We start from the raw sequence: 15,683 nt of genomic DNA on the forward strand, positions 1-15,683 counted from the left end.
GTGGCATTCTTGTAGCTCTTACCCGCAAGTTTAGCTTGAATTAACGGGTTTGGGGGGGACCATTTAACCTGATTACCACTAGTTTTGGAATGTTTTTGTAAGAGTAGGGTTGGTATGGATGCAGTGTGGCAGGTTAGGAGGTGGGTCACACTTACCTGTGTTCCTATGGAAACTTTGAATAAATGTTTTATATGAGTTTTTTTTAATCACTTTTCAGACATGCTACTAATATGTACCCCTGAGCTGCTGAGCAAGCATTTGTAGCTTGTACATTTGGCAGAATGGGCCAAAAGCTAAAGTTGTGACCCATTTTGGAAATAAACTCTCTTGAAATAATTGGGCATCAGGGAATGTTTACAAGTGTCCCTTAAGGAAAGTACACACTTTCTGCACAGGCTACTGTAGTTACAGCAGTGAGTCCAACCCACAGCACAGCAGAGAAGGAAAGGGTTAATGGGACGAGGCCACACCCTCTATATACAGCATCAGTCTGCTTAGCTAGCCCTGAGTGTGTGCACTTGGCTGTGAAATTGGTGCCAGGAGACTGTTGGTGAGGAATGTCATCTGTCTAGTGACCTGATGTCCTGGCCACACCCCAGGGAAGGCATCTAAGGCTCTTTGAACCCTGCCTGCAGAAGCCCTGAATGTTTCTCAACCCTTGACTTCTCCTGCATCACCACCTAGTAACGAGTTGGAAGTATCACACAGCACTTGGTAACCAACTTCCTGTAATATATTCAACAGCAGAGTGGAAAAAAAAAAAGATGAGAATCCCAGCACCCGGGAGGAAGAGGCAGGCGGACCTCTGTGAGTTTGAGACCAACCTGGTCTACAGAGTAAGTTCCAGGACAGGCTCCAAAGTTACACAGAGAAATACTGTCTTGAACCACCCCACCCCCCCAAGGAAAAAACCACTTAAAAATTTTTGTGTGTGCAGGTATCTGTGTGAGTGCCAGTTTTCAAAAGCAGGTTCTCTTCTGCCACCTTGTGGCATCTGATGGATTGAACTCAACTCATCAGGCCTATACATAAGCATTTCCAGCCATTGAGCAATTTTTTTTTTTTTTTGGTTTTTTGTTTTCATGACAGGGTTTCTCTGTGTAGCCCTGAATGTCCTGGGATCAGGCTGGCCTCGAACTCAGATATCTACCTGCCACTACTGCTGGGCCCGATCCGCCTGCCTCTGCCTCCTGAGTGCTGGGATTAAAGGTGTGCGCCACCACTGCCCAGCTTATTTGCTTGTTTTAAAGACCAGATCTTACAGGATCTTATACGAGGGGTATAAAGGCAAACACCAGCACGGAGGAGGTGGAGGCAGGGGGATCTCTGTGAGTTTGAGGCCAGCCTGGTCTACAAAGTGAATTCTAGGACAGCCAGGACTGTTACACAGAGAAATCCTGTCTCAAAAAATAAAAAGAAACTGTAGTATGTACCCTAGGCTGGCTTCAAACTCTCAGTGATCCTCTTATTCAGCCTTTTGAGTGCTGTGATTATAGAGATGAGTTATTGAGCCTAACTAAATCAGCAGATTCCTGGGTCCAAAGCCTTTAACCCTTTTCCTGGACCGCTCTAGGATATTTGTTAGATTCAGACATCTCAGATGCTAGAGAATCTGAACTGCAAACTTTAGAATTTAATATAAAGGAATGTTAGCATCCTAAATCCTGGCATTTAGGGAGCAGATCCTTCACCTGTTACCAGAGCCGATTGGTTTCACCTGACCTTGGGCAAAACTACCCTGCTTTTAAATATCTATCTGTCTGTCTGTCTGGAATGTGTAAATATGTGGATCATGGAGTGCTTGTGGAGGTCAGAGGACAACTTTTGAGAGTTGGTACTCTCCTACTTGCTGGGTCATCAGGTTTGAAGACACGTGCCTTTACTGCTGAGCAATTTTGCCAGATGTCTATTCTCCCTATTTTTTTGAGATAGAGTTTGTGGAGTCCAGGCTGATCTCCAACTCCTGATCTTCTTGCTTCAACCCGTGAGTGCCACCTAACCCAACTAAAGTGGCACTCTGTAGAGTCTTGGACAGCTGCCTCTCTAGCCTAGGATTGGAGGTCTCAGGATCAAGGGAGAGCATGTCACAGCTAATAGCCCTTCCCACAGCTCCAACTCACACAGAGAAGGGACCCAGGCTTACTGCTTTGCTGTGGCTGTTTTACTTGAGAATATTCATATGTAGAAGGTCCTTCAACTTGGAACTTTCCCCCAGCCTCCTGAGTGTTGAGGATCCTTTTTGATCCACAGAAAACGCTTACTATGTGATATGTTCAGCCATGACAGTTGTCATCAGGAGCGCTGGACATTGAGGATCCTCCGCTTCTTGTCCTGGAGTCTCTGCAGGGGGAACTCATTATTGACCAGGACTTCAGACTTGCTCTCATAGCATGAGCCAGTAGGGACTTCAGTGGTTGGGCAGTTCCCTTGTGTTCTTCCTTTTCTAGGTTCCCCCTCCTATCTCTTCAGAGTGAACTGGTTTTCTCTGGGAGCTTTGCCCAGGCATTTGGTAGGTAGCCAGGCCAGTGTGTGTGTGTGTGTGTGTGTGTGTGTGTGTGTGGTGTTAGTTTCTGTGTGCCATCAATTTCTGGCCACAGCTGACTAAGTGGGGGAGTAGGAACATTCCTCCCGATACATGCTCATGAGGCAGCTGGCAGGGAAGCAGGTGATGGGCACTGCTCATGTTGTGTGATCATGGACAGCCCCACCCCCAGCTCACACACTTTTTTGGCTCAACACTTCCTCCCTTCTCTGCTAGCTGCTTGGTATACAGATGTCCATTTCCCCTTTCTTCTGCTCTGTCTACAGAGAATATTTCCTAGGGGAGGAACTCACTATTAGGGTTCCTTCCCAGAGAGTTTGCCCAGCATTCATTGGGCTTCTTTAAGCAGGGCAGTACGTGGGGGGACTTTTAAGAATCTAACTGCAAACTTGGTCTTGGAAAAGGACCTCAGTTCTTGGTGGTGTGTGGATGTGTGCCCCCTCTCATGTATTCTTACTAATGCTCTCTCTCTTCCCTCTCTCTTTCCCCTTTTCTCCCTCCCTCTTGACTCTTTTTTTTTTTTGACTCAGGGTCTCACCATGCAGACTTTTAGCTTTAAACCATGTTTTTTTATGTATATTGTGTTTGCCTGTATATATGCCTGTGCACCGTTTATGTACCTGGTTTGTTGAAGCTAGAAGAGGGTGTAAGATGCCTTGGAACAAGAGATATAGATGTTCATGAGCCACCACATGGGTGCTGGAAATCAAACCCAAGGTCTTTGCAAGAGCAGCCAGTGTTCCTAACTGCTGAACCTTCTCTTCTGCCTCAGCCTTTGAACTTTTGATTTTCCTGCCTCCATCTCCCCAGTATTGTGATTACAAGCATGAGACTTGTAATCCTTGCTGCCTTGTGTGTATGTGTGTTTACTGTGGTGAGATTGAATGTAGGACTTTATACATAATAGGCTCTACCAATGAGTTATATATCCCTAGTTCTGTATTTTAAAAAATTAAAACAGAGTCTTATAAGTTGCAAGTTGCTCAGGTTGGCTCTGAGCTTGTGACCATCTTACTTCAGCTTCCTGAGTATCTGAGATTATAGTTCTTCCCCAGTAGTCCTGGCTTGTCCTTCAGTTGTTTTTTTTTGTTTGTTTGTTTTTGTTTTTGTTTTTGAGACAGGGTTTCTCTGTAGCTTTTGGAGCCTGTCCTGGAACTTGCTCTTGTAGACCAGGCTGGCCTCGAACTCACAGAGATCTGCCCGCCTCTGCCTCCCGAGTGTTGGGATTAAAGGCCTGTGCCAGCACCGCCCAGTTTGTCTTCAGTCTTTAACCAAAAAGTCCGAAGTTCAATTCCCAGCTCTCACGTGGCAGCTCACAACCATTTGTAACTCCAGTTCCAGGGATCTACTGCCCTCTTCTGGTCTCTGAGGCCACTATATGTATGTGGTTCACAGACATCCATGCAGCAAAATACCAGTCTGCATAAATTTTAAAAAAGTATAACTTAGAACTTGCTATGAATCCCTAACTGGCCTAGAATTAATTCATGAGCCTCCTGCTTCAGTTTCCAGAGTGCTGTGATTACAGGTGTATGGTATGTTGCTTGGTTTGGTTAGTGCTCAATTAATAATAAATAGTGCAATCATTCCTTGCCACTATGCATGCAGCACAGGGGAGTAGGAGGGGTTTGAGCTTGGAAGCCAGGAAGACCCAGGTTAGAACAGAGGTCTGCAAGTAGGCGTGATGGTACACACACTGTTATCCCCAGCACTCAGGAGGTAGAGGCAGGCGGATCTCTGCAAGTTTGAGGCCAGCCTGGTCTAAAAAGTGAGTTCTAGGACAGCCAGGGTTGTTACACAGAGAAGCTTTGTCTCAAAAAAATAAACAAACAAACGAACAAACAAAAAGAACAGAGGTCTGCTCTTTAGTACTCATATGTCTCAGTTTCCTCATCAATAAAATGGCAATAATGTATAGGTTATGCAAGATTTATAAATAAAGCACAAATGATAGTATAAATCAGCCAGCTGATGTGCCATGCAAACACTGAATATATGACATACATGTATGTATATGTGTTTATTAGACATGTCTTTTGTTTTGCTTTATTTTTCGAGGCAGGTTTTCGCTGTGTAGCTTTGGAGCCTATCGTGGAACTCGTTCTGTAGACCAGGCTGGCCTCAAACTCACAGAGATCCACCTGCCTCTGCCTTTCGAGTGCTGGGATTAAAGGTGTGCACCACCATTGTCTGGCTTAGACATATCTTTTCTTTTATTATTATTATTATTATTTTTATTGTGTGCCATGTGTGGGTTGTGCAATGGGAACGCAGGTTCCCAAAGAGGCTAGTAGTGTCCCATCTCCACGGAGCTGGAGTTACAAGTGGCTGTGTGCTGCCCAGCATGGATGCTGTGAACTTTATTTATAACTTTATGCTCTTAGTCGCTGAGCCTTCTATCTCTTTAGCTTCTCGTGTCTTTTATTTTGCATTTTTAAAGGCAGAATCTCATATAGCTAGCTGGTTTTAAACTTGCAAATCCTTCTGCCTCTACAAGTGTTGGGACCAAACACTCAAACCTCTTTAGAGGCTGTGTCCCCAAGCTAAGTCACGCGCACAGACCGCCTCTGGGACCCTCTTTCCGTGGCACACAAAACGTGGAAAACTATCTCCTTCCTTGGCTCGTTTACGAGTTAACTGTCTGCAAAGTCCCTGGAGCTTAGATCCCCGCCACACGCAGCCCTGTCCCGACGTCCACAGTCTCGCCCGGGGATCCTTGGTGATTCCTTTTCTTGTCCTTCTGCCTCCAGGAGCAGTAGCTCGGCCAGTCCTCGACGGTGCACAGAACCCGATCCTTAGGTTGCCCTATCCACAGAATCCGGCCGCTTTATGTCCCCGCCGAACACGCCACAGCCTCAACCTCCTCCCCTAACTTTGTGGTCTCGCGGCGACGTGGTTCTGACCCACTCCCACGCGGTCACACAGAGCATCCTTAGCTTACCCAGCAGCGGATCGTCAGTCTCTCTCAGGGCCCCGCCCCCGTTAGCACCGCCCCCGACAGCCTGTCCCCCGAAGCTCCGCCCCCCAGGCCCGGGGTAGGGTGGCGGCTGGCTCAGCAGCCCTGCCGCCCTCTGCCCTGGGCGCTGGGTCGGAGCCGGCCGGGTACGGTGGGACCGGGCGAGCGCCGCAGACTAGGACTTTGAGGCGAAGATGGCGTCAGGCAGGCGCTCTCCGCGCACCGGGCTGCTGGAACTGCGCGCCGGGGCGGGCTCCGGAGCGGGAGGCGAGCGGTGGCAGCGGGTGTTGCTCACTTTGGCGGAGGACGCGCTGACCGTGAGCCCCGCCGACGGCGAGTCCGGCCCGGAGCCCGAGCCCGCGCAGTTCAACGGAGCCGCTGAGCCAGGCACGGCGCCCCCGCAGCTGTCAGAGGCGCTGCTGCTCCAGCGGCGCCGCGTGACGGTGCGCAAGGCCGATGCCGGTGGGCTGGGCATCAGCATCAAGGGTAGGTGCGGGGGCACTGAGGGCATGGGGTCGTGATGTCCGTGCTGCTGAGAAGTGCTCAGTGGTCACGGGGCCTGGCAGAGCGCGGAGACTAGATAGCCAAGAGTCTTCTGTCTGAGGTGGAACAGAGATTGAGGGGAGGAAGGAACGAGGTGAAGGAGGGGCACCAAGGTCGGAAGAGGCTTGGGGAGTTGGAGGTCTTACAGGGGGCCCAGAAGACACAAGTGTGGAAATGTGCGGGCGCATCAAGGATGTGGGTTTGTAGTTATGGGGTGAAGCAAAATGGTCGCTATGGGTCTCAAGGACATGAGAATTCTAAGGAAGGCAGAAGGAGAGAAAGGGGTTAGAGACCTGGGACATTACTTAGGCCAAGGAGGGTAAGTCCTGAGACACACCCTGGGGTCTAGAAACTCCACGTGGATGGAGGAGACACAGGCATGGTCCCAGAGAAGGGATCAGTAAGAACTTAGACATCTTGGACTCCAGAAGGTTCTATGTGTAGGCTGGGTGCCTTCTAGGTTGGATTTGAGTCTCCTCACCTGCCCATGGACACGGGGGAAGGGTGAACCCAGAGTTGCCATTCCTTCCTGAGGAGTTCTTAGTCTCCAAGACTGACCGCTGTTTGACAGGGTCTCATGTATCCCAGGCTGGCCTCATAGTTACTATGTAGCAAAAGGTAACACTGAAGTAATCCCAGAGTGCAGGGATTACTGCAATGTGATGCTAAAATAGGTTTATGTTGTGCTGGGGATCAAGTCTAGAGCTTTATCCATGTTAGGCAAGCACTTTGTCAACTGACCAACCAGCTTCTTTAGGCTGCACCCGGAGTTCTAGATCTCCGTGTGAACTTGGACAAGTCACTTCCGATCTCGGAATGTGTTGAGAGCAGGGCTTGCCGACACGTGATGAGAGGAAAAGAGGCCAGGAGGTACTCGCAAAACAACTAAATGCGGTGTTTAAAATCCGTGCGCATCGCTAGCTGCTGGATTCACCATTCCTGTCCGTCTCTCTGTCAGTTTCATTCCTCAACAGACTGTCGGCCTCTTTTATTTATTTATTTTTTTAATTGAAAGTGTCCATACATTCCCAGGCCTCCTGGCAGACTGTGTTCATCGATACCTTGTCTAGACTTTGACCCAAATTAGGAAGTGGTCATGGGGTGAATGCCGCTGTGTACTAGTGTTGTGTTCATTATACTTAGCTCATGGTCTAGTTCTTGACAGTCAGTGCTGGAAGGCATTGAGTCTCCAGTTTTCAGGTGAAGAAATCGAGACTCAAAAGGGAATAATGATTTCCCCAGAGTCAGTCTGTGAACAGCAGAGCCAGAATTTAAATCTTCATTATAGAGCCTTTATGGCCCTAACGACTGATCAGGGAGTCAGTTCTTTCCAGGGAAGGGTAAATTCCTAGTTAGTTAAACCCAAGAGTCGAAAGGGGGGATGGGAAAACAGTGAGTGGACGCCAGCTTTAATTCCAAGCTCTATTATAGACTGGCTGGAGAAAAAGCAATTAAAAAATACACCCAATATGTCAGAGCAGGAAGGGACTTAGAGTTCCTATAGAGTTCCACTTTGCAGACAGACAAACTGACTCCCAGAGGAGCAGGGTCTTGCCAAGGTACAGAGATACTGTGCACATCTGTACTGCCAGGTGATCAAAAGGATATTTTGGTGGGATGGTAGGGAAAGTAGCAGTTTCATTCAGTTCCTCCTGGATTGAAGACTGGGCTCCTGTTGCCATGGTAACTTCCCTTCTGGGGTCCAGCTGAGTCCAAGGCAGCTGGGAATGGTCATCTCTTCAAATGGAATGGCGGTCCTTACTTTTAGATGGGGAGGCCAGCTATAAATAGGAACACCTTCCTCTTCTAGCCTTGTGCAGTGCATGAGCAACTGTGGGGCCGGGGGGGGGGGGTGGGGTGGGGTTGGGAGAGGTGTTCCAGGCTCAGATGTCACCGACTTACATAACCTTGAAACAATGACCTCTTGCTCTGTGGCACTAGTCTCTCATCTTCCTGACTTTGAGGTCAGGAATGTGATATCCGAGGGTCCGATTTGAATCTATATCAGGTTGAGTGTTGCTCTTTCTATTTTGGAGACTGTTTTTGCTATGTAGCTCATATTGTCATGAAATATCATATGTGGAACAGGCTGCTCCTAAATTTGCAGTAATCCTTTGTCCTTTGCCGCCTAGGTGCTGGGATTACACGTATGTACCACCCTGGCCAACCCCGCTGACTATTTATTTAAAGGGGCATTTGGTCTGGGCTTGGTGGCACATGCCTTTAATTTAGCACCCCAGGGGCAGAAGCAGGTGGATCTCTCTGAGTTTCAGACTAGCCTGTTGTATAGGGAGTTCCAGGTCAGTCGGGGCTGCATAGTGACGTCTTTTCTCAAACAAACAAAACCTCAAACAAAACAAGCAAAAGACATTGGAGGGCTGGTGAGATGGCTCAGAAGCAGTGGTTCTCAACCTTCCTAATGCTCTGACCTTTTAACACAGTTCCTCATGTTGTGGTGACCCACAACTGTAAAATTATTTTCGTTGCTACTTTATAAATGTAACTTTGCTACTGTTATGAATTGTAACATAAATACTGCTATGAAGGCTATCTGACACAAACCCTGTGAAAAGGTTGTGCGTTCCCCAAAAGGGTTTGATCCACAGATTGAGAACCCCTGGCTCAGGGTAAAGATTCTGCTATCAAAACTGATGACCAGATCGATCTCCAGTACCCAGAGGGTAGAAGGAGAGAACCAACTCTGGCAAGTTTTCCTCTGACCCCCACAGTGCACATGTGTATTTGTATACATGCTTATAGACACAAAATAAATATATGTTAAATTCTTTAAAATGACGTTTGAGATTTTAACAATAAACTAGTTTAGTAAAATTTTCTTGTATCAGAAAAATTCACACACACACACACACACACACACACACACACACACACACATATATATATATATATATATATATATATATATATATATTCAAAACAGAGTGTAGCTTTGGAGTCTGTCCTGAAACTAGACTAGGCTGGCAGATATACTTTTGAAATTTCTAGAACTTAAGGCCTTCCTTTCCAGGGTGGATCTTGGTTAGTAAAGTCCATTTAATTAATTGCTTTATTTTTGAGATGGATTTATATATCCCAGGCAGGCCTCAAATTCCCTACATAGCTGAGGCTGATCTGAACTCATGGGCTCCCCCCCCCACTGCCCTTCCCCACCTCTACTTCCCCAGTGCTGGGATAACAGGCATTCTGTACCACACCCAGTTCTGGATTCTAAAACTTGATGATTGTAGAAGAGGTGCTTTCAGGTCAGAGCAACCGGTGCTTTTCCATGAACTCCAGATTGGGGTTATCAGTAAATTTTCATACTGTGGGAAATTGCTTAAAATCCAAAACATTAAAAATAAACCCAGTAAAACTGAACAAATAAAACATTTAAACAAAGGATCTAGGAGTCAAACTATAGCATTATGAATTTGGAAAATATACCATTAGTTTGTCTTGCTATATCTCTGGGTGACTCTTCACTCAAGGCAATCCATTCCTGTCTAAACCTCCTGAATGCTGGGTTTCCAGCTGCATGTCACCAAGCCTGGCTGTGTGTCTAAGTTCCCTCTCTTCATTTCTCATTATTTGCCCATCTCCCCTTTCCCAGCACTGAGTCAGAAGCAATTTCACCTTGATGAGTTTCCCATGTGTTGAAGCACCTGCCTCAGTTTCCTCCTCCTTCTGTGCCTGTGCAGGGGGCCGGGAAAACAAGATGCCTATTCTCATTTCCAAGATCTTCAAGGGACTGGCAGCAGACCAGACAGAGGCCCTCTTTGTTGGGGATGCCATTCTGTCCGTGAATGGTGAAGATCTGTCCTCTGCCACACATGATGAAGCGGTCCAGGCCCTCAAGAAGACAGGCAAGGAGGTGGTGCTGGAGGGTAAGTACCAGGGCCCAGAGCCAGGGAAGGGCTGTTTTAATTTCTTTTCTGCTTCCCCCAGGCCTCAAGTGGCTCCCGCGTGGCCTTTAGGGATGGGGTGTGGGCACGAAAATAGAATCCGGACTTACCTGGGGTCTTCCAGGGCTGCTGGAAGGAGAGAAGGCCCAGAGCTGAAAAGGTCTGGTTTGTACTTCTTGTCTCTCATTCATGAGTAGTGTGGTCTTGGACAAATTACTTCATTTCCAAAAACCTTAATTTCCTCTTAAAACAGGGCCATAACTCCTGGCTCTCCGGGTTGTGAACAGGATTTGTCACCCATTGAGTGGCTGAGGGAAGGGGAAGAGTGGGGACTGGATTCTTTCTAGACAAAGGGCTGCTGGAGCCTTTAACCACAGGCTCTTGATCATCTAGGGGCCCTCAGGGCCTGAGAGATGTCCGCTATGTAGTGGCCCATCACATCTAGCGAGGACCAGAGAAATGTTTTGAGGAGACCCTTACTGGGGTGACTCTCTCCACGAGCCGTTCATGTGTGTTCTTGAAGATGTTCAGTTTCCCTGGGTCTCAGTTTCTCCATTGTTGAATAAGCCCCGTGATGGATGTGATTGTGTGTTATCTGCCTTTTGACACTCTCAGGAGATTTCTGCTTTGCTCAGCCCTTTCCTCAAACTCCACTCTGTCAGTTCCAAATGCCTGTGGGGGCCTGAAGAATGTATCTTTGGCTTCTTGCCCAGAATAGGAACTGAGAGATGGTGGGGGCTGATGCACAATGCCATGGTTAGCAAACCTGCTGAGCTCAGTCCCAGACCTAGATCCTGCCAAGTTTCCCCAAAGGGGTTTCCAAGACGCCATAGAAGTAAGGAGGCTTTGGGACCCTGGGTGACCTTTGCCATTTTTATTATTATTTTTTATTTTTTGGTTTTCCAAGACAGGGTGTCTCTGAAGATTTGAAGCCTGTCCTGGAACTAACTCTTATATATCAGGCTGGCCTTGAACTCACAAAGATCCACCTGCCTCTGCCTCATAAGTGCTGGGATTAAAGGCGCACCCCACCACTGCCCAGCTTGCCACTTTAAAGATTTGTTTTTATCTTTTGTGAATGGACGTTTTGCCTGCCTGTATGTTTGTGTACTATGTATGTGTATAGTACATCGGTTCTCAGTGGTCCACTCTTAGTCACTGAGTTAACCAGATCCTCACCTTTGTCATTTTGTGGCCCCAAACCTCAACTCCCACTCAGTTTTATTTTATTTGATACTTTAGACACATCTATAAACATCTATAACTAGTATTGATACATTCTCTTTCATTGTGCACAGTAGTTTTGTTTCTCAGCCTAGTAGTATGTTAGTTCTTAAAAGCTAAAGTATATCAAATATCTACATGTGTAGTATAATCAAGGCAAAGTCTGGGGCAGTGAATCCTGGCACTCAGGAAGCAGAGGCAGGAAGACCTTCATGAGTTCAAGGCCAGCCTGGTGTACATGGGGAGTTCTAGGTCAGCTAGAGCTACAGGATGAGACCCTGTCTCAAGAAAGAGAGAGAGAGAGAGAGAGAGAGAGAGAGAGAGAGAGAGAGAGAGAGAAGTTGGAGTGTAGAGGTGGTTCAGCAATTAAGAGCACTTCCTCCTCTTCTAGAGGACTGTGCTTGATTCCCAGCACCCACATGCTCACAACCACCTGAAACTCCAGAAACTTCAGCTCAGGGGATTCAACACCCTCTTTTGACCTCTGTGGGCGTCAGGCATGCAAGTAGTCACATACCTACAAACAGGCAAAATATATACTAAAAAATAAAAAAAAATGAGTAAGTCTAATAAAAAGGAAAAAAAAAGCCATATTCCCAGGGCGTCTTGCCTGCCGGGAAGCATTCGTCCAGTGAGATATATCCCTAGCCCCTAGCAATTATACTTTAACAGCACAATCAACAAATAAGATCATACATGTTATAGATCTGGAGAGACTTTCCACTTCAGACATTTTATTATTTTGATGTTTATAGCCAGCAATGTGACTTAAAATAATTGACATTAATTGAAATGTCACAAAAAGGAGGTGGTATTTATGTTAAGCTTATGGTTTGAAGGGGTAAAGCAAAAACGGCACAGAGATGTGACTGACGGATGGCGGTGGGAGTCTGCCCCGGGACAGCTCACATCTAAATGAATCATTTGCAGTTGATGTTAAAGCTTCTTTAGTTTATGCTGTTTGAAGCTTTTCGTTAATTTCAGCTTTGGCTGTCTTGGAACTTGATATGTAGACTAGCTTGGCTTTGAACTCACAGAAATCTGCTTGCCTCTTGCTTCCAAGTGCTGGGATTAACGACATATGTACAAACCCCGTGGTGGCAGTGGTGCGCACCTTTAATCCCAGCACTCCTCGGGAGGGCGGAGGCAGGCAGATCTCTGTGAGTTCAAGCCCAGCCTGGTCTACAGAGAGAGTTCCAGGACAGTTAAGTCTGCACAGAGAAATCTTGTCTCAAAAAACAAAAACAAAAATAACAACAACCAAAAAAAGACATATGCCTCTGTGCCTGGATTGCTGTTTAAAACCTTAGTCTATCGATGGCAAAAGTTACTGGAGCCATGTTCCTAATCATACCTTCTCATCTGTAGGAGGAGAACAATTTATCTGTAGCACATATATCACTCTGAGGATGAATGATTGACATTTGATGGGAGGTGGAAGCAGGAGGATCAGAACTTCAATGTTGTCCTTGGCTAGGACAGTCTAGGTCTGGTAAGGGAGGTAAAGAGGGAGCTGAGAGACAACTTGGTGGTGAAGAACACTTGTTGCCCTCTTAGAGGACCCGAGTTCAGTTCCCAGTCTCCAGGTCAGTGGTTCACAACCGCTCATAACTCCAGCTCCAGGGATCCATACAGATAGAAACACAGACCTAGACACACACACACACACACACACACACACACTCTCACACTCACACTTCTTACTAAAAGAATAGTAGCAGCCAGATATAGCGCTGCATATCTTTAATTCCAGTACTCAGAGGTAAAGGTAAATCTCTATGAGTTTGAGGGAAATCCTGGTAAACATAGTCCCAGATCAGCAAAGGCCTACACAGTGAGACTCAAAACAAGCAAACAAAAGAATGCTAACGAAAAAGGTACTTGGAACATCTCCCCCCACACCTTCATTTTATGTGTTGTTTTTTGATGTAGTTTCAAGTAGGCTGACTTTGAACTCCTGATTCTCTTGCCTTCATCTCTTGAGTGTGGAGATTACAGATTATACCACCATGCCTGGATTTTTTTTTCTTCTGAGACAGGGTTTTCTGTGTAACAGCCCTACAGCCTTAGTTGTCCTGAAACTAGTTCTTTAGATCAGGCTGGCCTTGAACTCACAGAGATCTGCCTACCTCTGTTTCCTGAATGCTGGGTTTAAAGGCGTGCACCACCACTGCCTGGCTGGATTCTTTTTAAAAAATCGTATCATTTTTAGTTGGTGTATGTCTGTATGTGGGTTTGTGTATATGAGCACAGGTGCCCCTGGATGCCAGAGCTGTCAGATTCCCTAGAACTGGAGTTACCATCCCATGTGGTAACTCAGAACTGGACTTGGGTCTTCGGGAAGAGCGTATGAGCTCTGAACCGTCAGTGCTCACTCCAGCCCTCCAGCCCTTAGGACTGGCTGTTTTGTTTTGTTTTTTCGAGTCAGGGTTTCTCTAACTTTCGAGCCTGTCCTGGAACTCACTCTGTAGGACCAGGTTGGCCTCGAACTCACAGAGATCTGCCTGTCTCTGCCTCCTGAGTGCTGGGATTAAAGGTGTGCGCCACCACCGCCTGGCCTGTGTGCTGTATGTCTTAATCACTGTGTTCTGCTTTCCAGTTTTTCCTCCTTGAATCTCATTTTCTCTCCCTCCCTGTCCCAGCTCCCTGTTGTGCTGTGGTGGCGGTGGGAGTTCTGGAACTGAACTGAGGGCTCACGTATGCTAGGCAGGTTCTCTACCACTGAGCTCTATTTCCAGCCCTGAGGTCTGTTTTGACCTGGTCTCTTGGCCGGCCGCCTCCTGGAAGGGGGAGCTCATTTTCTTTAAGGCAGCACCACAGGCTGATTGGGCGGGAGGGGTGTTGGGTGAGGAATTGGGCTCAAGTCTGCGCTGCAGCAGTGATTGGAAAAGTCTGGTGGACAGAACGATGCTGAGTTGTACTTGTTTCTTGAGACTCTGAGGAGTTTGTATGAGTTAGCCACTCAATTTTCCCTATTTGGAACCAGGGCTCTTAGGATCTTGCCAGGCCCTAGGTTCCCTGAGAGCCCAGTCTCTGGCCACATTGTTTGCAACTTCCCCATTCCCCAACTGACTCCTAAGGCTTCTTGGAAGAGTCATGGAAGGCTGGTCTGTCATTTGGATGTGAACTTGGCAAGGCAGCTTGATGGATGTAGAATCCTCGAGAATGTCCAGTAAGGACTGGTGTCACTAGTGGTCTCTAGGTGTTTCCCACAGGTAGGCCTCCTTTCCCAGGCCTGAGTTGGGGGGTTCAGCTGGGCCTCAGCCACCCCAGCATGCCTCCTAGAACTTTCTTTTCCTGCTAAGTCAGGGATTTGCACAGATCTTCTGAGCCTTTTTTTAGCCACAGGAATATGTTTGTGACTAGAGCCCGGGCGTAAGCTGGCAGCCAACACTCTTCTGTCCGCTGCTTAGAGAGGCCTATTGTGTGTGCAGATCTCATGCCAGGACTCGCTCGGGCCCTTGGAGACCAGGCCAGGGGGAAGAGGGAGGATACCACAAGGAAAATGCCCTTCTTTCTTTTGCTCTTTTTCCAATTTGGCGGAACATACTGACAGTGACAGTAGTGAATCTGTCATGCACTGAAAAATATTACTAAAAATATTACACGGGCTGGAGAGAGGGCTCAGCAGTTAAGAGCACTGGCTGCTCTTCCAGAGGTCCTCTGAGTTCAATTCTCAGCAACCACATGGTGGCTCACAACCATCTGTTATGGGATCTAATGCCCTCTTCTGTCATGCAGGGCTACATGTGAGTAGAACACTCCTAAACATAAAATACATAAAAAGGTAAAAATAAAATACTAAGGCACAGTAAAAACTCATAAAGTAAGTCTAAAGTTTTATTCGAAGGTGGGAAGTTATACATTACACAGAGATTATTTGTTTTTAAAGATATAAACAAAAAGGTGATCAGGATGGAGCAAACCTGTAATCTCAGGTACTCATGAGACTGAACAAGAGGCTGTCTTGAGTCCAGGCATCCAGAGCCATCTTGTGCAACACAGTGAGACCTTAGCTCTTTTTTCTTTTTCTTTTTCTTTCTGAAACAGGGTTTCTCTGTGTAGTCCTGGCTGTCTGGAACTCGCTCTGTAGACCAAGCTGGCCTTGAACTCACAGAGATCTGTCTGCTTAATGTGTGTGCCACCGCAGCTCAGCTGCTTCTGAATTTTTTCCAGTTTTTTTTTTTTTAAAAAATTATGTGCATTGGTGTTTGGCCTGCATGAGGGTATTGGGTACCCTGGAACTGGAGTTACAGAAAGTTGTGAACTGCCACATGGGTGCTGGGAATTGGACCCGGGTCCTCTGGAAGAACAACCAGTGCTCTTAACTGCTGAGCCCTCTCTCCAGGTCTGCTTCTGAGATTTGTAATGAGAGTGACTAGAAGGGAGGCTTAAATGATGGAAGAGCCCCCATCCTCCATAACACAAACCTTTGCTCTCAGGCCGATCGCTTACACTTTGACCTATTTTACTAGAGAGTTTCTCCTACTTAAAATGCATGTATTTTATTTCTTAG

General features: G+C 46.9%; 1 protein-coding gene across 3 annotated transcripts in view; it reads left to right on the forward strand.

The window, feature by feature from the left end:
* The first annotated feature begins 5,570 nt into the window (after nucleotides 1-5,570).
* The window catches only part of Snta1 (syntrophin alpha 1), a 31,424-nt gene continuing 21,311 nt past the window's right edge, over nucleotides 5,571-15,683 (forward strand). For 2 of the 3 annotated variants that reach the window (XM_048431511.3, XM_048431513.3), the window contains exons 1-2: nucleotides 5,571-5,984; nucleotides 9,740-9,925. In XM_048431511.3, coding sequence (XP_048287468.2) covers nucleotides 5,693-5,984; nucleotides 9,740-9,925 — 478 coding nt within the window. In that variant the 5' untranslated portion in view covers nucleotides 5,571-5,692. The remainder of the gene's footprint in view (nucleotides 5,985-9,739; nucleotides 9,926-15,683) is intronic. The other variant, XM_048431512.3, reaches the window with a different exon arrangement.

The sequence above is a fragment of the Myodes glareolus genome, chromosome 10 (genome assembly GCF_982192425.1).
Source record: "Myodes glareolus chromosome 10, mMyoGla1.1, whole genome shotgun sequence".
NCBI classification, from domain to species: Eukaryota; Metazoa; Chordata; class Mammalia; order Rodentia; family Cricetidae; genus Myodes; species Myodes glareolus.